Source organism: Sinocyclocheilus grahami, unplaced genomic scaffold (genome assembly GCF_001515645.1).
Source record: "Sinocyclocheilus grahami isolate Dianchi unplaced genomic scaffold, SAMN03320097.WGS_v1.1 scaffold172.1, whole genome shotgun sequence".
Taxonomy (NCBI): domain Eukaryota; kingdom Metazoa; phylum Chordata; class Actinopteri; order Cypriniformes; family Cyprinidae; genus Sinocyclocheilus; species Sinocyclocheilus grahami.
Window position 1 is genome coordinate 7,418 of NW_015505351.1, and position 22,989 is coordinate 30,406.

The 22,989-nt window shown below is 36.1% G+C and overlaps 1 protein-coding gene across 1 annotated transcript in view; it reads right to left on the bottom strand.

The window, feature by feature from the left end:
• Nucleotides 1-230: 230 nt before the first annotated feature.
• LOC107593505 (protocadherin-15) overlaps nucleotides 231-22,989 on the bottom strand; it is a gene marked incomplete at its 3' end in the record, with an annotated part of 149,335 nt that continues 126,576 nt past the window's right edge. Inside the window, exons 8-11 of the mRNA XM_016283242.1 lie at nucleotides 16,627-16,737; nucleotides 15,379-15,549; nucleotides 916-1,024; nucleotides 231-343 (exon numbers count right to left, since the gene is read on the bottom strand). Of these exons, the coding sequence (XP_016138728.1) occupies nucleotides 231-343; nucleotides 916-1,024; nucleotides 15,379-15,549; nucleotides 16,627-16,737 (504 nt within the window). The remainder of the gene's footprint in view (nucleotides 344-915; nucleotides 1,025-15,378; nucleotides 15,550-16,626; nucleotides 16,738-22,989) is intronic.

Genomic DNA, 22,989 nt, shown 5'->3' on the forward strand with positions numbered 1-22,989 from the left:
CATTCATTCATTCATTCATTCATTCATTCATTCATTCATTCATTCATTCATTCATTCATTCATTCATTCATTCATTCATTCATTCATTCATTCATTCATTCATTCATTCATTCATTCATTCATTCATTCATTCATTTTAATCATATATAATGGGTTTTTTATGATGTTGGACATTTAATTTCATTCATTAATTTCATTTTGATTGTTGTTGTTGATGTTGTGGTTATTACCTTGATTACCAAGTCCAAATGCTGGTACTGTTCCCTGCTGATGGGTTTCAGGAGTTGAAGCTCAGCTGTGGTTTGATTCAAGGAGAAATACTCTGCATATGACGCAGGTTTGCCTAGAAAAACAGAAGGTTAGAGAATCAATGAAGGGACGCATAAGACGAACGACTTGCATTCAAGAGTTCGACACTGAACAAAATAACTCACCGGGGCACCATGATTTTGAGGCGTATTCAGTAGCGTATTCATTTTCATAGACATACTTCAAACAGAAAGGCAAATTAAAACCACTAATGCACTTCCTCTATAAATAGTGGCACACAAGTGCTTTGTTGATAGTTAAAAGCATGAGGCTGCTGTCATATTGAGCCGCACGTCTGTGGCCTACAATGTGTTCTGACATATCCCTGACTGGAGGTCTAACCATTCCGGTGGTGCACTTTAGTTCCTCGGCTCAGGTCGCGAGCAGCGTGGTTCCCTGAGCCCGCTGCTGCGCTTCCAGGTTTCATCTCAAAGCACAGTGGGTGGGCGCACCTTGCCCGCGGCATAAATGCATTTGACTCCAGCTGAATTTCCGACCCGCCGTTCCGCTTTGCCTCTCCTGGAATACCACTGTTTCCTGCACAGTGTGGCCTTGTATGCCGGTAGTGACTCAATATAGAGTACAGAGAGCCTGATGGAAACCTACCGATGAGAATGGAGTACAGGATTCCCGGGCGGTCTGACGGAGGCTGGATGTTTCTGTCTTGATCCACAGCTTGAATGGGAGGAGTCACGTTGACAGGGTTTACTCGGCCCTGGAAAAGAGACATGGAGAAGACATTATTTACACTGAGAGAGAAAAAAAACTTTCTGAAAATGTTGATTTGGAAAAACAAGAAATTGTGTAAATGTAATGACTTGATAAACATGCAGGTAACAACAAAAAAAAACTATGACAACATGTGAGTGTACATCTTAATCTTTACTTAAATTTAAACAGTTAAGTAAATATTTAATATTTAAAGAACTGCTCCGGGGGTGTGTGTTCATGGTGTGTGTGTGTGTGTGCACTTGGATGGGTTAAATGCAGACCACAAATTCCGAGTATGGGTCACCATACTTGTCCACACTTCCCTTTACTTCACTTAACTTCACTTAATTTCCTTTTTATTTTATTTTTTCAAGATTAAACACATTTTTTAACAAATTACATGAAGTATTCATTTAGAAATATAAAAAAAAAAAATTTAAATACTTTTTTTTTTACATATATGTTGGTTGCACTACGTGACTTTGTTGGTCACATAACATGACAAGACAGGACAAAATTGTTAAATATATTTGACCAAAACTGTTTAACTGCATTTAGTCAATGTATTCCTCTTTTCCTTTTCAAGAATGTATTTAATTATCTTTTTTTTTCTTTGTTTGTTTATTGTGCTGGTTGCACATCATAAACAAACCACATAATTAAAACAAACAAAGTAAGATAAATAATATTACGCCTATATATATATATATATATATATATATATATATATATATATATAATGCAATATGTATTATGCAATATTACACTTCTGTTTTTAAGAATGCCATCCTTTTTTATTAGCTTTTCTTCATTATATTATCAGGAACAATTATATAAGAAATATATGTTTGATATCTATCTTTTCCCCCCCATGTTAAGCCCCCCAAAATATCAAATTTAGAAATTAATATCATACTCAGAATAAGTGTATGATATGCATGTCATTTATTTTGCAAAATAAATAAATAAATGTATTTTGTAGATGGACAAAAAGCATTAGTGACCCATTTGTCATTTTTCCAGTTAGAACAAACACACTTAATAAGAGATACAAGTATTTAGACACATAAGACACAAAGCATTTGGAAAATGCACACTTGGACTAGCAAACAAGTAAAAGAAAAAAGAAGAAGAAGATGATGCAATGCAATACAATACAATGATACAAGATAAACAATAATGACACTTTATTTCTCTGCTGTGGCACAGTAGCAATAAAGGCATTTTGGTGCTGTCATGTTACGTCATCACAACATGTGCACTTGCAAATTTAGAGGAAAGTAGATGGTGAGAGGAGATCCACGCCACATAAATTTACCAGGGAACAAAGTGACAACACAGTGATCACATGTGAGAAGCTACATCAACATTCCTGTCACTTGCTGCAAATGAGCTGCAGATGTTTGGCCGCAGAATTCAAGGCCACATTTCCCCTTTCTCGTTTATGAGCTCCAGAGACCCATCTTCCACATTCCCTGTGCCTGAGGGATAAGTAAATCTCCCCCTGCATCTCTCTCTGTCTCAGCCATAATATCACCTGTCAGTAAATATGCTCATCTATAATTCAAGCCGCCTCTGGAAAATGACAGTGTTACAGTAAGTGGCGTGGGTGAACTCAGAGACGCCTTGGTGAAAATGAAGCTGCCAGAAAACAAAAAGCTGCTCTGCAAGTCAGCAAAGAGCAGAGAGAAACTAATCCTCAAGACAGCTGTGGCAAAACTCTCTTCTGAAAGAACATTTGTCCATTTGGGTGGCAGGATCTTGAGACGAACACTGACAAGCAAAATACCTGACACAAGCTTGAAGTCGTGACAAAACTGAAGTAACTTGAGATCTTTTCTTCTTTCTACTGTGACGTATATCTAAGTGGAATGGATTAACAGAAAAGAAAAAAAAGTAGGGCGGGGACTTGGTTCGGTTCATCGATTGTTGATTGGATGTTGCGATGTGGGCATGGCACTCAAAAGTGGCGGCAGATGAAAGCAAACTTGCAGTGGGCAGAGATTAAGCAGATTAAATGATTGGAGAAACCTGCATAAATCACCAGCGAGAAGTCTGCCATTATCACTGGAAGATTCAATATGACATTCTGATTAGTGGCTAGCATCAACTGTTTGGTTACCAACAGGGTTTGAAATGAACACCTGCCAACCCACCAAATGTGGGTAAAAATCAACTGTGGTGGGTAACGCAGTCAAATCAATAACCAATCTGGCAGGTTACTTTTCGTAAATTACCGTATTGACCCGAATATAAGACGATGTTTTTTTTCTTGGAAATACATCTGAAAAAACACGTCATCTTATATTCGGGGTCTAGACTTTGACATGTCAATAATACACCCACAACAATAGGTGGCGCCAAATATGCATAAAACGAGTTTGCCATGAAATACGTAATGCAATGCGTGTTGTAAAGATCGCGAGTAAAAACAAAAGAATAAGAAAATCTTACAGCTGCATGAGTCGTGACTGTCACGTTAGCCTGATGGGACCAAACTCCCTTTGTGATTTTAAAACGTAAGACAGTACCCAGATTTGAAGACTACAGTAAGATTTAACTTCTACTGTTAATAAGATTTTGGTAGGCTACTATTAGATGGATAGCCTAAATGTCCTAATTCAGATGGGCTACCGTTTTTTTTAATGGTATATCAAAAAGTGTATATTTTTTAAATGTGATTGTTGGTACATTTGACCAGTTTTTACCATACTTTCAAAACAAAAATTAAAATAGGAAAAATATGCAATATGAAAATAATTGAAGACAAAATGTGTTTTACTGATTAGGTTTTTAAAAAGCCTTTTTCCAAAAGGTACATCTGGAAAAAGGGGGGTCGTCTTATAATCAGGGTCGTCTTATATTCGGGCCAATACGGTATATTCACTCTAAATCTACACAGATTTAGTGCAAATACTGAACTTATGAGTCATCGTGATATATTAAATAAAGCCTAATTGCACAGCATCTGTGCATATCTAGCTTACTTGAACATACCTGACAAATAACGGTGCGGCGGGCTCGCTGGTTTCCTTTGCATTGAAGCAATAACGAAGAGTCGAAAAATGACTGAAGACTCACACCGTGTCTACACCGGATGCGAAGCCACAAAATACAAAAGAACCCATTACGATCAAGTGATGATGTCTACACTGGATGTGGCATGACACGACAAATCCCCGACAGTAAACTGATGCCTCGTTCTATTTATGACTTACTAACACAAAGTTGTTAAAAAATGCCCGCTTTGTCACATCCACTGTGGACAGCCGCAAGCTGTTGGTTTATTTCAGAATCTGTTATTTTTTTTTAGCAGCCAATTTAGCAGCCAAATTGGCTTATGAGTGAAAAAGATACATTCCAATCCTGGTAACCAACATTCTTCAAAATATTTTTTTTGTGTGTTCAACAGCTTAAAGAAATTAATATAGGTCTTTAACGGGCCGCTGTGACCCCAAACCCCTTCACAGAAGAAGAAAGCCATTATGTTTGCAAATTTGACAATGATCGCTTATCAGCAGAGGTGTAAAGAGAACCTGAAAACTGTACTTGAGTAAAACTACAGATACCTTACAGCAAAATGACTCCATTACAAATTACAAGTCACCAATTCCAACATGACTTGAGTATCTGATTTTAACAGCATTTAATAATTTTACTCGTACAGAATGTAGGCTCAAAGATGCACTAGTCCTCAACACTCAATAGACATCACCTCAGTACTGCAATAAAACAAGGTTGACACAACAGCCTCTTAAATGTCTACAAACACTGAAGTCTCAGAAAAGCTCAAGTACTCAACAAGGGCATAAGTAAACCAACATCCTTCAAAAAGGTCTCAGCCATGTCCTCATTTTATATGTCAAATGCATGAGATTCACAACTACCTACTAATGCACTTACGGTACATTCACGTAAAGTAGCCTATTTGGGGTGAGTAAGGGCAAAATGCACAAGACATAGTACCTTCAATGCCCTGTAGATGGCGATATTACTTATTTTGTAGCAGAAATAAACTGCTGCAGAAAAAGTAAGGTGTCATGTAAAATGTAACAAGTAATTGCATTACTTATTACGAATGTAGTGAAGAGTACTGTACATATATTTATTCAAAAATGCACCCGAGTAGAGCGTAAAAGTTGGTAATATCTTTGATACTCAGTAAAGTATCGAAAAAGTTACTTAAGTACAGTAACTAATTGCACTGACTAGAATAGTTTATACCACTGCTTAACAGGATCAACTAAACACTGGATTTTGAAAAAGTATGTTAAGTTGACGGCACAGACTCTTGATGACTGATGAAATTACAGTAATTTATGCCTCAAAAGGAATAACAGAAAGTTTTATAATAGTTACTATTCTGAAATGATCATCGCGAATGATGAATGTGACCTCCGGGGGGCGAAGCTGTGAGAAACAGCAATTAACTTTCAATCTCAGTGGCAAATATTTTTTTTTAGTTGCAACACTATATATAAATATATATATATATAAATCTAATTGAATTAAATGTTGAAGTAGGAAAACTGAAATAATATGCGGTATAGGCTATAACTGTTTTAATATATGTCCTTAATGTTTCTCTTGTGGCCCGACCATAGTGAAAACAATGAGAAGAAACGTAGGCTATTTCGTGTTGAACAGGTTGTTTTTGAAAGTCGGTGCTTATAAAATAAAGTTGCTCCGTTTCATTAGCTATGTTTCCATCACCCTGTTTTAATGTGCATTTTGAAGTATCGCATGAGAAACGAGTGATGGAAACGCCAAATTTCGAAAATAAATCCCTGTTTTTACGCTCCCTTGAGGTGGTTTTTGACTTGTGCGAAAAAGGGTTAATGCGAATGATGGTAGATTGAAACGCATTTTGCGAATAAATCCCGCATGAGCGTTCAAAAAATAATGTGACTTTGCGCTACGGGACAGCACAACCTGACTAACCAGCAGACCGATTTTGTTGCACAGCATCTGAAATGTTGTCATGGTCATTCTGAAGTGCCCGAGCAAAGTCTGTCGTCAAAGTATTTCTGTATAACTGCCTCCCAGAACGGTCTACCATGACTGCTGTGATGAGAGGGGCGGGGCCGAGTGCCGTGGGAACGGAGCGAGGCCGGTGGAGGAAATGCTAATGCACGACACCTGCGCCACTCGCCGGTCTCGAGTCCCACGGAGGAGCTCCGGAAGGATAAAAGGAGGAGTGACGACAGTGTTGGACGAGAGAGGACCAGGCCTGGAGTTTATTTTGTGTTTTGGTTCTGTTTGTGCGCGACAGTCGTCCGCGAGGGGCTGTCGCGCTATTTTGTGTTTGTTTTATTATTAAAGTTTTCTTTAAATGTTCGCCGGTTCCCGCCTCCTTCTTCCCGTGACCATGAACGTTGATTCAACTGCGTTCCCAAACAGCTGACATTCACCTCCGAAAGTAAGACCGCATTTATTGTGTTTCGTCTGCTCACTCAAAGTGCAAGTAATTGATTATATTTGAGAATTATTATATTCAGTGGCTTCTCTTACTTTTCTTAGTGATATTTAGTGCCAGTTTATCAGGAAGTGACGATTTTGTTCTCTCTGACTCGTTGGATGGAAACAGTGCTTGTTCGCAAATGTTTTATGCGATATTCCAATTTTGCACATAAGTTAAATTCGGAACTTTGGATGGAAACCCGGCTATTGATGACTGAAGTGTTAACAATTGTATTTAAACTATAGGCCTATAATTCATTGTAGGCTATAATAGACCTGTAGAATGTTCTTAAAACTAAGAATATGGTTCTTTTAAGAACTGTTCATTTAAAGGTTCTTTTGGAAACCCAAAATGGTTCTTCTATGGCATTGCTTTAGGCACTCTTATTTTAAAGACTACAGGCAAAAATCTAAATGCGGCATTGCTTAGAAAGGTATAATAGCACACATATTCTCAACAAGCCACAAATATTGCACAAGTTACGCACCAAAGTACGAGGCATAGTCTTAAAAAACAACACTACCGATTTAAAAATGAAGAGAACATCGATTTACAGAACTGTGAGTCAGATATAAGCATGGAACATTATAAATAAACTCCAAATACACTGCAAATTACAAACACCAAATTCAAGGAGAAAGATAAGATTCCAGACTCAAAGTTCATCTTTCATTTCAACAGAACAGAACAGAACACGCTGCCCAGTCTCGGCTATGCTGCATAAAAATGGTAACTGGACAAACAAACACATGTATTCCTCCTAGATTTAATAAGCAGCAGCAGAAAATCAGCATGGTTAAGATTTATTTCTCATGGTTGCCCTGTAATTCCCAGCCCCTGCAATTATAATGTCTCTGACAGCAGTAAATCACAAGCTCATGGGGTCTTCGCTGGGTGTGATTACCCATAATACTCCCTGAGTCATCCATTATGCACACAAATGCTGCATGTGTACAGTCCTGGGAGAAAATTCTCAAGGGAAAATGACTTATTTACAGTAATATATTTGATATTACTTATGCAAGTCATCATAAGCCAAAGTAGCTCACAATTCATTTGAATTTGTCATTGAAAAAAAGAAAAAAAAGAAACTAGACTGTAATGCAGTGAGCTTTGTTTCATATTACCTGGATCTATGTTTGTTCACAAGAACAATATACCATTTGTTAATATTTTGAAATAGCTTTTATTCTTACATTTTAATTTGAGTTAAAGTTTTAGCCATTTCATTATGTGCTTTTGTTATTTATTTATTATTTATGTATTTATTTATCTATCATTTATTTCAAGTTTACTTATTTTATTTCAGATAGTTGTCCAGACATTTTTGTGTGTGTGTACGTTTTTCATTCTAATATTTATATCTTGTATTTATATTTCAGCTTTATTTCATTTTTATTTTTAATAGTTTTAGTTTTAGTTATAGTTTTTAGTTAAAACATCTGTATTCATTAATAGCTAAAACTAAAATGGTGCTGTAATTACTGTAGGACCTGATCAAATACTGTTTAAAAAGAAAACTAAAGTCAATTCTTTTCACTAATTAAAGACAGCAAGAGTAAATCTCAGGGCTCCATATTGTGTCAACAAAGATTAATTTTGTTATTATATATTGACAATTCTGGATCCAAATGGATGAACCGTGTTTGAATCCAGCCACTGTAAAGTACAGATAAACACACAAATATTAAGTTGCATAACAATGGCAAAAATATAAATTATTAAACTATATTCTGTTGCTTTCATTTGATCATCTATGTGGCCATAAAGTTTTTTTTTTAGTTATTCCTGTAGCCAAACAGAATGGGAGTTTGGTCTCATTCAACAGCTACACAACAGCCATTTTTTCAGCCATTTTCCCTAACCTGACATAGGTTGACAGCCAGTAATATTAGTGATTGACAGCAGAACAATAACCCGCGACGCAAGCTCTTATGTCACATGTATGTCAGTGACATGAAAGGCAGCTAATTGTGGACTGTTGTTCTGTTAATGCAGCACTTACCAACTGAACACACTCTAAACATTCAGTCATGACCCTTGAAAATTGCAGGTAATCACTTTGGTTATAGAATGTGGTTGTCACTTGCTTTCATAACGAACTTTATATGAGCGGAACCATATTTAGCTCTTCAAACAGTACTGACAAGTGTATCGTGCTGTTATGTTAATGTAGCCAAAGGCCCATAGCATACCTAAGTGAATGCTAACGCTTTTCCCTATGCAAGTTCATGCAACTGTTTGCTGAAATGTGTCATAATGCAATTCCGAATGTAATGCAATTCTCAGCATTACCATAATAGGTGCTATAGTGGGTTTTAATTCAGTTTGCGTTGTTGAATCAACTACGGTAATGGTGGCGTACTTGAGAGTCTTATAAACATGCACTCAGTGTTGTTGTTAACGCATTACAAGTAACACATAATCAGATTACTCTTACATTTAGAGTTACTTTTTCAAATGAGGCTTATTAATTTCACTTTTGTTGTGAAAGTTGCAAAAAATATAACTTTGGGATTTTTTGATATTAGAAAACAAATAAGCAAGCAAGCCCACCCAGCTGACAAGAAGTAACGCAAAAGTACTCTTGCTTACCAAGGCTGCATTTATTTGATAATTATTGCAATTCAAATAAACTGTGTTCTATTTGAATATGTTTTAAAATGTAATTTATTCCTGTGATGGCATATCAGAATTGTCATCATTATTGCACACATGATCCTTCAGGATTCATTCCAATGTGCTTATTTGATGCTTAAGAAATATTTATTTTTATTACCAATGTTGTGCTGCTTATTTATGACCCTGAGTCGACAATGTTTCTGGCCTAAGTGTCCAGGGGGGTGAGATGAGCTCGGTCCATATGGGATCTTTGAACCCAGTCTTTTATTACAGTAATTAATGAGGAACGTGACTCATTACTGGCGTTTTATTAACCTCCCACCATGAGCTCCCAACAGTGGGCCGCTGAAGCAATAAACTGGCCAAATAACCAAATTAGAGTATCAAAATGTGTTGTCATCCCTGTTCGCTGCCCTTTAGATAAGACTGGCCTGACTCCAGGATGGTTTTCCACAGAGAGTCCACATGCACCATCTACTCCAATATAACACATTCAGACCCCTGCTGGGATGAAAATGAACTTATTCAATCGATTACAAAAAAAAACAATTTTTGTTTTAATAATCTGTCTGTTGCCTGCAAAATAAAAGTTTTTTAAATTATTTAAATACAATTATTAATAACATTATTTATTCTTGTTTTATTGAAGCCCAGTAAATGAATGACCAATTTTAAATTCATGATACATTTGATAAACATTCAAATATTAGATGTCTAGATATTATACAATATCAAACACTACTTTAAAACAACATGGCAAAAGTGCTAAACTGCACATAACTATACATTTTTTTAATAGATTTTTAATTACTAATTATTAGGTAATACATAGTTTGCTTTATCTTTATCTGAAATGCAAGACCATAACAAATGTAATTTATAAATAATGTATACATATATAATATCTTAATATAATAGTTTTAAGCATATATAATTGCATATTTAAATATATAAAATACATATTACGTATCTATTATGTTTTATAAATAATTGTATCATTTTATTTCTATGTTATATAAATATATATATTTAAAAAATAGGTTACACTTTATTTTAAGGTGTCCTTGTTACAGTGTAATTATACATTTAAGTAGTGAGTAATATTAATTAACTACATGCAATTACTATATGATTAGGGTTTGGTTTAGAGTTACTTGCATGTAATTTTGCATTATTTATTGTTATTATAATAGTAAGTATATGTAACGTTTAACAAGGACACCTTTTAAAGTGTTATCAAAAAATACATATATAAATATTACACATATATTACACAAACTATACAATAATACATATATTATGTACATATATACATAGATCGATTTTAGCATTTAAAACTGCAGAACCCTCTGTGATGGTGATAGAGTAATTGATGCCCTCGACACATGAAACGCACTCGGCAAAAGCAGAAGATTACCTAATCATCGCCATTACAGGATTTATCAAACAGCACCTGGATTACAACGAGCGCTGCTTTCTCATATCCTTTCAGCTGTGTGGTGAAATGGGGAAAAGCCATTACAGCAAACCTGCGCGTGTATGCTCAATAATAATCCATACGTGGGAATGGGAGAGGACTTCAAATAGCAGCCGTAGCTCAGCCAAAATTGCCAGTAGACTCTGAAAAAAAGCTATTAATTTCTTCAGTCCTGGATCCCCCTATGTGGCATTTACACTCATTGGTTTCCCCAAAGGTATTTGACTTGGTAGCTGCAGTATCCATTTCAGATGGCCTACGCGGGGAAAGACAGCAAACGCAAGACGGTTGCCACTTGAGGCTGGCTTTACTTGACCTTTCATGTTGTGTTAGGAGTGGAGAGGCTCTCAGAGACCGAATAAAACACCTGTCAGACATGATCAGTTTGTCTAGGTGAAAGCACCTTCCACACGTGATTCTGCTGTGCAGGAGAGCAACAGATGTGTCTCTCTTCTGCTGATTTGCTGAGAAAGATGTTGTCTCTTAATAGGAAAAAGAAAAAAAAAATTCAGAGAGAAAAAAAAGAGAGGATTGAGAGGATGCTGGAAAATTTGAGGTTAGGTGTGTTTGCATGCATGTATATTGCAGGCAAGCTGTGTGACTTCATAATTCACAATATTTTGGTTTGTGTGGAGTAGTGCTAGGTGATATGCATAAGATATTTATTCATTCATTCATTTATTATATATATATATATATATATATATATATATATATATACATTACATATCCAAATATTTATCTTATATATTCCACATTTGCCAAATTATTCACCGCATGATATATGATTTTTGTCATATCACTCAGTCGTACGTAAAGATTTCTCTTATTTCTCTCTTTCGGCTAAATTTATTCTCCGAAGGTGCCATTTTTTTAATCTAGCCAGAACACGGGCGAAATAATTAAGTACATGAAGTACTTCAATAGGTCTGTAGCAGAGGGGCCGATATACTCCAGGAAGCACATCATGAGATAACACGGTAGGCAGTAAGAAAAAGAGAGAGAAACAGAGGAGTGCAGACGTGTTAAAACAAAGAGGGTACAGACAGAGGGGGACACATGGAAGTGAAAAAGAGGCGAGCTGAGGAGTGAACTGACCACATAAGTAATGACACACAGAGCAGAGTGCAGCTCCTCTGACAGCTGATAAAGGCGGCTGAGCTTTAGAATACCTAATCATTGGCCACGCACAACACAGCTCCTCTAAAATGTGTGCTTGGATGCATCTGCTGGCCCGAAGTCAAACGGCTCAAAATGTTAAAATAAACATGATTTAGAGCACCTCTTTGCTCACTCTGGCTGTCAGACAAGCATGGATAGGGCAAATGGGCTGAAAGAGCTAAAGCACTAATGTACTAACACCACCACAATGAACAAAAAGCTCTAAGCTTGCTTTTACTACGGTTGGGGAAAGAAAATGTGATACAAAAGTTTTATGTTTTATGCAACTTTGTTTTCTAGATTCTGGGACTTTCTAAGCCTAATTAACTAATTAAAAAAGTGTGAACGATAAGGAAATAACACATGTTATTGTCATAAAACTGAATGCTTCTGCAGTGAGAAGTAGTAGTGCTAAGAATTGTTTTCCTTGTTTAAAAAAGGTTTCTTCAGTACACTGTTAACAAGCAATCTGTTTTACATTTAAATTAGGAATATTTAATCAATGAATCACCATCACCTCTCGTGTTTGAAGTGTTAAACTAATTACCTGTGAATTATCTACCTTGTAATGCTTTTAGCTTTCCGTGCTTTTAGCACTATTAACATACTTTGCAGACTGACAGCTTGACTGTATAAACACACTGGGTTTTATAACAAAGAAAAAAGTTATTATCCATAAAGAGATTTGCTAGATTTTTATCTTTGAAAGAAAAAATAAATAAATAAATCTGAATTTCTTTAATGTAGCTTCTTTAATGAGTCCAATCAAAATCTTATGCAACTAACCACATGCAAAACACATTTATTTATATTACATAAGGCTTATAACCCAGCAAAATTATATTTCTTGAACAACCAATTGGCGCTGCCGTGATGACTTCATAATGTAGTTTGTCTATAATGCAGATCACATTTAAAGTCATATAAAAGCTAGAACCATATAAAATATATAAAAATAAAATCAACTTAATTGTTTAAAATGCCATTTAAATGTGAGTTCAAGTTCAATATGCTGTTGTTGTTTGCTACACAAATACACTCTTAAAATAAGGGTCTTTATTGGCATCTATGGTTTCATGAAGAACCATGAAGCTTTCTAACATCCATGGAACCTTCCACAAATTATTCTTTATTGTTAAAAAATGGTTGTTTTAAGAACTGTCCACTGAAAGGTTCTTTGGGGAACCTAAAATGGTTCTTCTATGGCATTGCTGCAAAAAAAATATATATATATATTTGTGTATCTATCAATATTTGTGTAGAAGAAGACATTCCAGAAGAAGATCTATGCCATTTGCCTTGCACAGAAGAAAGGGAAACATTGTGGCTTGATTGTGATTGTGCCTTTATCAGTTAAAATGTTGTCCAAAAAGAGTGTATGTCTTTCCATTTTATAAAACCATAAAGCAACATGAATGTAAAACAGACTGGCGACTATAGGCATCTGAATCATAGGAAAAAAAGGTGGATATAGAAAGAAATTGAAATAAATACTTGCTCTTGCTCTACTTGCAACAAATTTCTGCTCCACTCATCATCTCAACTGTGAAGCAAGGTGAAATGACTATATTGGTACAGGAAGGTTTTTTTTTTTCTGGCAGAAGCTTTCTATCATTGAGGAACAAATGAATTCCAAAGTGTATCAGAAAAATGTACAGCGGAATATTAAAGCACCTGTCTGTGATGTAAAACTTCAAAGCTGAGTCAAGCAACACGGCAATAACTCAGTATAAAGAAGTATGCCGCCAACAGAGTGACTCAAACAGAGGAAATTTCCTGACATCAATCCTGCCCAAAGCTGTTGCGGTACCAGAAGCAGACCAGACCAGCAAGATGTCCAAACAAACGTAACGGCTGAGATTAATACCAAAAATGGAGGTTCAAATAGGTCCTTTTGGGCTATTGGTTAATGTTAACAAACATTGTTTTAGGATTGTTTAACTTACACTCTTACACTTTTTCTTTTATTCTGGTAACTCTCACTTTTCATTAACTCTCAATAAATAAAATTAAGTTCTGTCCTACCCACTTCATTGAGTAACCCATTTCACTCGTAAACACATCACATTATTGGAGTAAAATAGGTTATGAATGCAACTTCATGCAAAAAAACAACAACAAAAAAACTGTGCAATATTCAAGTAAAACATAATTTCACTTTGTTGAGAGTTGGCTGAAAATAAATCAAGTTTTCAATACATCAACCAAATCTGAAGCTAATAGAAATGCTGATTTAAGGTTGTATGCCCCATGGCCATAATTTCATGTTTTTAAAGAAGTATTTATCACATAAGCCGGGTGGCGATATCCTAGTGCTCAAGGCTCTGCGCTGGCGCTGCAAATATTGCAGGTGCAATCGTAGATAGGGGTGACCCGTGAACTGAGTTACTAAAAACCCATCACCACTTTGCCCTTGAGCCAGACAAAGTTTAGCACAAAAATAAGACTTTTGTATTATTTACATTTTACACTTGCATTTTGTTGCATACACGTTCACACTCACTCACAAATTATCCCTTAATCATCTCATTTATCTATATTACGTTTCACTTCAAAAACTAATTTTTGGTGGTAATTAAAAAGTAATGACAACAGCAACTTGTTTGTATGATTGTGAGCCAAAAAAATGATTCTTATTCAGAACTGTGTCCATTTTTTTAAACTACTGGAACCAGAATGGTTGTAACGGCATTTAAATATGGATTTTAATGCCAAGTACTCATACAGCAAGACCCAAACTGTCCAATTCACCAAAATGAGAAAGTCATTTTTAACGAATTACATTAAAAAACCTGCTTGAGTCAGTTAATGACTCACTCAGTAGAGCAGTTATTGGTTTATTCACTAAACTGCAACAAATGAGCCATTTTTAATGTCTATCAAGAATCAGTCTCATACTGATGATTCTGTTTGAATCAGTTTAAGGAGTCACTCCCTCACCAAATAGGTTCTTGACTGATTCTTATTCAGAACTGTGTCCATTTTTTTAAACTACTGGAACCAGAATGGTTGTATGGTTTTAAATATGGATTTTAATGCCAAGTACTCATACAGCAAGACCCAAACTGTCCAATTCACCAAAATGAGAAAGTCATTTTTAACGAATTACATTAAAAAACCTGCTTGAGTCAGTTAATGACTCACTCAGTAGAGCAGTTATTGGTTTATTCACTAAACTGCAACAAATGAGCCATTTTTAATGTCTATCAAGAATCAGTCTCATACTGATGATTCTGTTTGAATCAGTTTAAGGAGTCACTCCCTCACCAAATAGGTTCTTGACATATTTATTGAACCAGAAGTCATTATTTCCGACATGTCCAACTCAAAATGAACTAAAACGAGTCAAATTTCTCATGAGACTAAGTAAGTGATAGAAAAGACTAAAAGAATCAAAACACTGTAGGATCAGAAATGAAACAATCCCTATTGCTAGAAGCGTGTGCAATGCAAAGCCATTTGGTCTGTCAAGTAATAGAGATGTTCTTCAAGAACAGAAATGCAAAATACATTTCAGTCAAACTACATACCAGTGCCAGTTAAATTCTCGGGCTGGAGCTACAATATACGAGGAGACTTAATGTAACTACTCAACGTAAGACACAGCTGGAAAAGCACAGGATAAGGAACCGCTCACCGGATCTGTGAGCTCCAGGATGCTGGCGCGGTACGTGAGAGGTTTGCAGTCACGGGTGTTGTCTACCAGGCTGCAAGGCAGAAACATTGGGCCCAGGTCATCCCCGTCCAACACATCCACCGTGAGCGTGGTGGTGGCGGTGAGCCGGTCCTTTGGGTTTGGAGCTCGGTCCTGAAGGGAAACACAAACTTTGGACTTAGGGATGGAGTTTGAATCCAACAAGATTCCAAACTTACACAGTAGCCAATAAGACATTTTACTGACAGCCAGGAGAAAACTGTACATCTCACTTACTCTTCCAACCTCCTGACTTCAAGTCCTCCATTTTTTGTGGTTAATTATCTTTGTTTTACTTGGAGTGAAGTTGATTGCAAAAGGCATTTCATGTTGACATCAAATCCAAGATAATGAAAGGTGTGGTCACATTAGCAAAAGATTGATTAATTTTTGCAGGCAAATAAGGTCCATTAACTAATGTCAAAAGTGTAGAGATGTATCACAGCTCACACATACAATAAGTCCCTTTCAAATCAAGCAGCTTTCTTTTGGTCAAGGCGGTGAATTCATGTGATCAACTGGAACCTTCTGCAAAATATGTGTGGGGAAAACTTTCACCCTCAAACAAAATTCCCAGTTGTGTGGATTCCTATTGAAATGACTGGATTTCATTGATGAAAATTAGCCAACAACAGTAAATGTGGCCACACCTTAAGACATCAATTATACTTCAATTATCATAAAAATAGTTCCACTTTATTCCAAGTCTTATAAAGCCTTTACCTGAGGAACTTACTGAAATCCAACCAACTAAGTCCAACCAATGACATCTAGCCTCAATTAATGGCAAACACATGGCATGATGTGTTTAAAGGCATTGTTTCTGAATTGAACACAACACCAAATGAGATTTGAGAGATTTGGAGGAGATTTCCAGTGAATAAAAGCTTCAATGTCAGACTGTTCCTCACACAAAGTTCTCATACAACTTCATAAGAAGTCCTTTCAGTTGTATAAACTACTTTTTTAGATCTTTTTTGAAACATTTTTGAGTTTGGCAGAGAAAATTACCATTTACTTTTGTTTTATGGTCAAAAGAAGCTTGGACACTCTGTCTAACATCTCAGTTTGTGTTACACAGAAGAAAGAACAAGACATGCAGGGTTGGAACGACATGTGGTTGAGTAAATCTTTCATTCTTTTATCTACTGTATCTCTCCTACTGTTTCTCCTCCTCCCGCACAGACTTACGTTGGCCTGAACGATGACCAGGTAGCGTGTGATCTCTTCATAATTCAGCCTCTCTCTCAGAACCACTGATCCAGACAGGGTGAGAGGGATGTCGAATGTCCTGTTTGTGCTCTGTGGAGAAGAAAAGGATAGGTCAAAAGGGTTTCCCTCTTAAAACACACACATGCACACAAAGGCTCACACACTCCCAGCCTCATGAGATATTCATCATCTATCTGCTTCAGTAAGAAGAGAATGCTGATGGGACAAAACTGCTCGACTTTCAAAACCTCACCCTTTTTAGCAATACAGGTGGAGATGTAAGACTTTAATTAAAAGGGACATGGAGACAGGAGGCTCCTTGCTCTTTTGAAATCTAAAGTGTTTGATGTGTAAATGGTGTAAAACCTTAATTAAGAAGTGAACATACAGTAGTAGTCTTGCATAGCCAGAGCACTGAATACCAGCATAAAGTCTTGTACAAATTGCAGGTTATTCCGGCCAAGAATCACTCACTTAAACTCAGTTATCTTCAGAATATAGCAGACCAAGTGAACCTAGGTGTATGACTTTCATTATTTTGTACGGTGTGGTGATTTTTTTGTTAAATTCATGTGTTTTATAATGTTACTTAAAAAATGTGGTTTGAAGTGTTTAGCTCCTCTCACTCCACTTATGGTAATAATGCTGCTCATTAAGAAGCAGTATGAAAATGTCACCAATTTGCATGCGTAATACCACCATATTAATTTAAATGATTCGCTGAAGTCATTTTATTTGCATTTCACGACAAGCATATTCTCTGCTATATTTTATTTGGTGCATTTATTGCTGTTTTGTCAGAATACTTTCATGTTGCTGAACTGTGCTATATAATTATTGGCGATAATCAATTATGCACAATAATGTATTCACAAAGGTTTAGGTTTTGTGAAGTAAATCAGCTGAAAAGCACCAGTCGGAAACTCTCTGTACTCCATTTTGCAGACCAAGACCATATTAAAAATGTATAAAGAAAAAGAAAATAATACAAATATGTGATATTGTAGATGCATAAACCTGAAGAGAAACATAAAACTACTGATGTCAATAAAATAAAACTGTAAAATCACAAAAAATATAAATAAAATAAAACAATACAATTGTGATTAATCTTATGATAAACTATATCTGACCAATTGTTATAAATTAGAAAAATTGGCTTATACTTTATTTTAAGGTGTCTTTGTTACATTGTAATTACACAAATAAGTACCGAGTAATTGTTTTAGTTGCTTGTAATTATGCATAATTTACTGTTATTTTCATTGTAAATACTGTACATGCATAAAAAGGACACTGTAAAAATAAAATCTTACCGACAATTGTATTAAGAATGACTTATATTTAGAATATTACCACAGGCTACTACTAATTATTTGTATTATTATTGTATTTTTTATAACAATGCATATTGTTACATATACGCATGTTATTACTCAAATTATTTTTTAAAACGTTAGTTAATCAAAACAGGAGTCTTTTACATGTAGTCTTTTTAAGATTTTTTATATACATATGTATTTATGTGTTTTTTTTTTTTTTACATAATGCTCTATGTCTCTCTCATACACACACACACACACACACACACACACACACACAAATAGAGAACAATTGCACCTCTATTAGCATATGTTCCACTACAAGTGCCATATTGCGTGAGAGAGGAAGTAACATAACTACATTCTTTATCAGAAGAGTTATGGTAGCTCAGTTGCTTTCAAAACAATGAGCTAGAGCTACATTGCTATTTTATTGTCATAAAAGCAGACTGTTGATGATTAGCCAACAAAAGCATTTTTTTCAGCATAGTGAAGCCTCCTCCACTTACATTCATTCATAAGAACACCTCTGGCCTCCTTCCCTGATGTACATTCCATTGCCTTTTTTTTTAGCTAACCTTAGAGGCTTGCCTTCAAGCAGCTTTGGAAGGGTACAATGGAGCTAAAGGCACACCTTAAAGGGATTTTTTTTATCGCAAAAATGAAAATTCTGTCCGCATTTACTCAACTCATGTGGTACCAAACCCATAAGACTTTCATTCAACTTTGAAACACAAATTATACAGATACAGATAATGAAACCAAAAGGTTTTTGTCCCTCCACTGAAAGTCCAAGCAACCACAGCTTCCAAAAAAGGTCATAAAGGCACTGAGCAGTTTAATCCAAGCATTGCTTTACAGTATATCATGAACAGATTTAATTAAGAGGATTATTTTACTTCAAAATTAAGTTTTTATGATCAATACTCTTACATATAATCTCAGAAAAAAAGGTACAAAAGTTACAGTTACTGGGGCGGTATTCTTTTGAAAGGTACACCTTTGTTTCTTATTTACCCTTAAATGGTGCATATACCTTACAGGTACATACAGGCCTTGGTTGCAAAGGTGAGGATTTGGAGATGAATTTTTGGAAACATTCCAGGATTTTTTTTTTTATTATTATTTTTTTTTTTCCGGAACATTTTGGAAAATTTCGGAAACTTTTACATTGCAAAAAGTGGTATTATCAATAAATGATGACAACATACAGTATGTTTTTTTACATTACTTAAACTCATCAAAATAAGTGCAGCAATTTTCAACTTGTGTATTTTAAATCAGTTTAATGTATTCTAAGTTAAAATGACTTCAGTGACAGCTGTTGTACATTTTTTTAGTTTTGTGAAAGTGTAGACTGCATCAAACATGGTTTGTTTCAATCCAGAAAGTTTCAATCCAGTAAATGTTCATCTTGAAATGATACCAACTATGCAAAACTTATTCCACATGTTTACTTTGTAAAAAACAAAGATTTCAAAGCAAAAAGACATTGAAGTTAGGGCTGTGCGATTAATTGAAATCGTCATAAAATCGCGATTTGAGCGTGTGCGATTTCTAAATCGCTTTATAGCACGATTTTCGTGCCCCCGACCTCCCGCAGTATGCTATCCGAACCAATCAGAATGCAGCGCGCCTAAATGGAGCACGAGAATAGAACAGACCGGGCGGGCATACAAATGTAATGCCAGGTTCACACACTCCGTCTGTGGTGCGTATTTTGTCCGCGCCCATGTTAACAGATCAGAGCGTTCACATTGCACGCGTTTGCAGTCCGGCAGTGCGCTCCAGGAGCGGTGCGTCTGCAGCAGTCATGCTGCGATCGTTTCCGCACGGAGTCTATTTCTGCTGTGCTGCACGCGTTGAAAGTAACAGCGCATTATTCGCGGTAAAAAATAACATGGATTGGCACGGAAATATTGTAATTACACCATAAATGCATACAATTAAAGTCTACTGTTTCACAGTCAACACATGGCTTTTTGGCTAGATTTAAAACAAGGAAAAGTGCACTTTTAGATAAACAAGGCAATAATAGATGGCACTCGTGGTGGTAGTTAACTAGTTCAACATCTGAGGCAACGCCACAAAGAGCTCTATGACCAATGCATGGCAAAAAAAAATTAAAAATGGAGAAATTTTTTTCTGCCATATGTCTATTCTAGAGACATTTTGTTACACATTTACTTAGTGATTATTTTGCCTTATGTCTGTTCTAGAGACATGTTACAGCTTTTTGATAAAGCTCTAATTGGTTTTCTTTTGGAAATATGTTTCAAATTCACACTGAATGCATTTATGACTGTAAAGCATGTCTGTGTGTGTCAAAATCGTGATTAAAATCGAAATCGCAAAATTGATCAACGAAATCGCAATAGGCTTTTTTTGTCCATATCGCACAGCCCTAATTCAAGTAGACATTTTTTACAATGATACTACAAGGCCTTTTACTTATTAAAACAGTATAATCTACTGTATCCATTGGATGATGAAAGACGTAGTACATTGTGCACAAAGGTTTTTTCAGCAAAGAAATGTATCATACTGATCATTTAGAGGTTTTAGAAAATCATGTTTCAAATATGATACTATAGGCTTTACAGGACTGAAATAGTGATGACTCATCTTATCCAATCAAATGATCTCTTGAATGAGATCGTCCTTTCCGCTCTCACTAGCAATAGCAAGCAGCAAATCATGCTTCTTGGCACTGACGTAAATAAAAGGCTACAAGCAAATACAGTCACGAAATCGCAATAGGCTTTTTTTGTCCATATCGCACAGCCCTGATTCAAGTAGACATTTTTTACAATGATACTACAAGGCCTTTTACTTATTAAAACAGTATAATCTACTGTATCCATTGGATGATGAAAGACATGTAGTACATTGTGCACAAAGGTTTTTTCAGCAAAGAAATGTATCATACTGATCATTTAGAGGCTTTAGAAAATCATGTTTCAAATATGATACTATAGGCTATACAGGACTGAAATAGTGATGACTCATCTTATCCAATCAAACGATCTCTTGAATGAGATCGTCCTTTCCGCTCTCACTAGCAATAGCAAGCAGCAAATCATACTTCTTGGCACTGACGTAAATAAAAGGCTACAAGCAAATACAGTCATGACTAAAATGGTAAACAACAGCCTTCAGCTTGACAGTATTCACACTATAGCACAGCATCTTGTAGCTTACTGTTTAAGACATCCGATCAATCTCAATAGCTGTAGGGCAAAAGAACATTAAGTTAGTGACACTGATCAATGGAAAGTTAATCTGAACTTCTCCTCGCTATAACTTCACGGCATCTACAGCCACTCAGTGAACACACACAACCCTTTAGCCATTTAGACCGGCTTGCAATTCAATCCACACGTCCATCAAATGCTTTTTCCCAAACATTATTATTTACTCTCTTAAACTCAGCAGGCTGCTTCAGCACTCGGCGGACTTATATAGTGCACTCTGCAGTGCTTGTTGACTGATGGACTGAGCTGTGTTAGTCCCCCTTATCTGTGCGTCAGTCAGACGTTTCAAACTCCGGTTGAAATCGATAGTGGGCAATACAGCCTGCCGTTTTTTGAGGCCACTCGAGAGGAGGCTGCCTGCCACTGAAGCTGCCTCCTAATGAGGGAAATCTCTACTGACAGCTCTCCAGGGAGCAACTCTCAATTAGCTGAAAGCCACACATTTTTCATGCAGTCGATCCAAAATGAGAAGATCTCTGGAGACCGAGGCAGCATTCCTACAGACCCTCTATGACACTACGTGTTGAATGTTCTCGGAAGCTAATCTATATATATATTACGGCTGTCAATCGATTAACATTTTTAATCTGATTAATCACATACTTTTTCTGTGATTAATCGCGATTAATCGCACACTTCATGAAATTAAGCATAGACCATTTATCTTGTTTCAAATGTTTATTTTGTCATCATTTGCTATCCAGTAAACCAAAAGATTGAAGGGTGATTCTCAAAAATTTATATTTTCTGAAAGCTTTTTTCAAGATAAATTCTGATGACTTTCCAAAAAAGGACACTTAGAAACTCCAAAGGGACACCAAAGAACCAAATGATATAAGGAGCCCATATAAGCGTATAAGAAAAAAAAAATCTGAATTTTATAGTATGTGTACAGTGCAACAACAAAGAGCTTTTTTACATTTTACAGAAGCCAAGTTGCGATATCGAACAGGACCACATGTTGATGCCAAAAAAACCTAAACCAACCACCTGCTGACTGCATATATCTACTACAGTACACAGATCCATTCAGCATAACTAAACACAGCAACATAAACATGACAAATCAAAACATTATTGTGAATGTTTGTGGAAACAACGTGAATGTATGTGGAAATGTCTGTGCATAAATACAATGTACAATCAGTGCGTCAAGAGCACTCATACACACATTATTATAACGGACGCGTGCTTATTGTACTGTACGACTCCTCTACGCCACCGCAATCGTATTTACCTTGATTGCAGTCTTCATCCATCAAAACTTTACTAATGAGACTGGTTATCCAGTCGAGAAAACGTAGTTTGCATCTCATCTGGCCATACAGCGGTGGGATGTGTTGACAATCCGTTCAGTCTGTACTTCACACAAGCACGTGACATGTGAGGACTCGCGCTCTTCAGAGACAATCACAGAATATGACAGAGCTCGTGTTTTAAAGCGAAACATACTGGAATGAATAATTCACTGAAAACGCAACGCGAGTCTCTGTTCTCTCTGCAATCTCTGATGTAATCAGCCTGGTTTCCTTTATATTGGCGCTGTTTTGGACGGATTGTTTGAATGCATTCGCTTACTTGGATCATTGGACTGAAAACTTTCCTGGAGTTTAGCGGCTTAAAATTATCTAATCGCAAACAGAGAAGCAAAATTGGGTTAAAAGGTTAGAATAGAAATTGTGCTTAATTGCGTTAAATTATTTTAACGCGTTAAGGACTGTAAAATGAATCGCATGCGTTAACGATGACAGCCCTAATATATATAT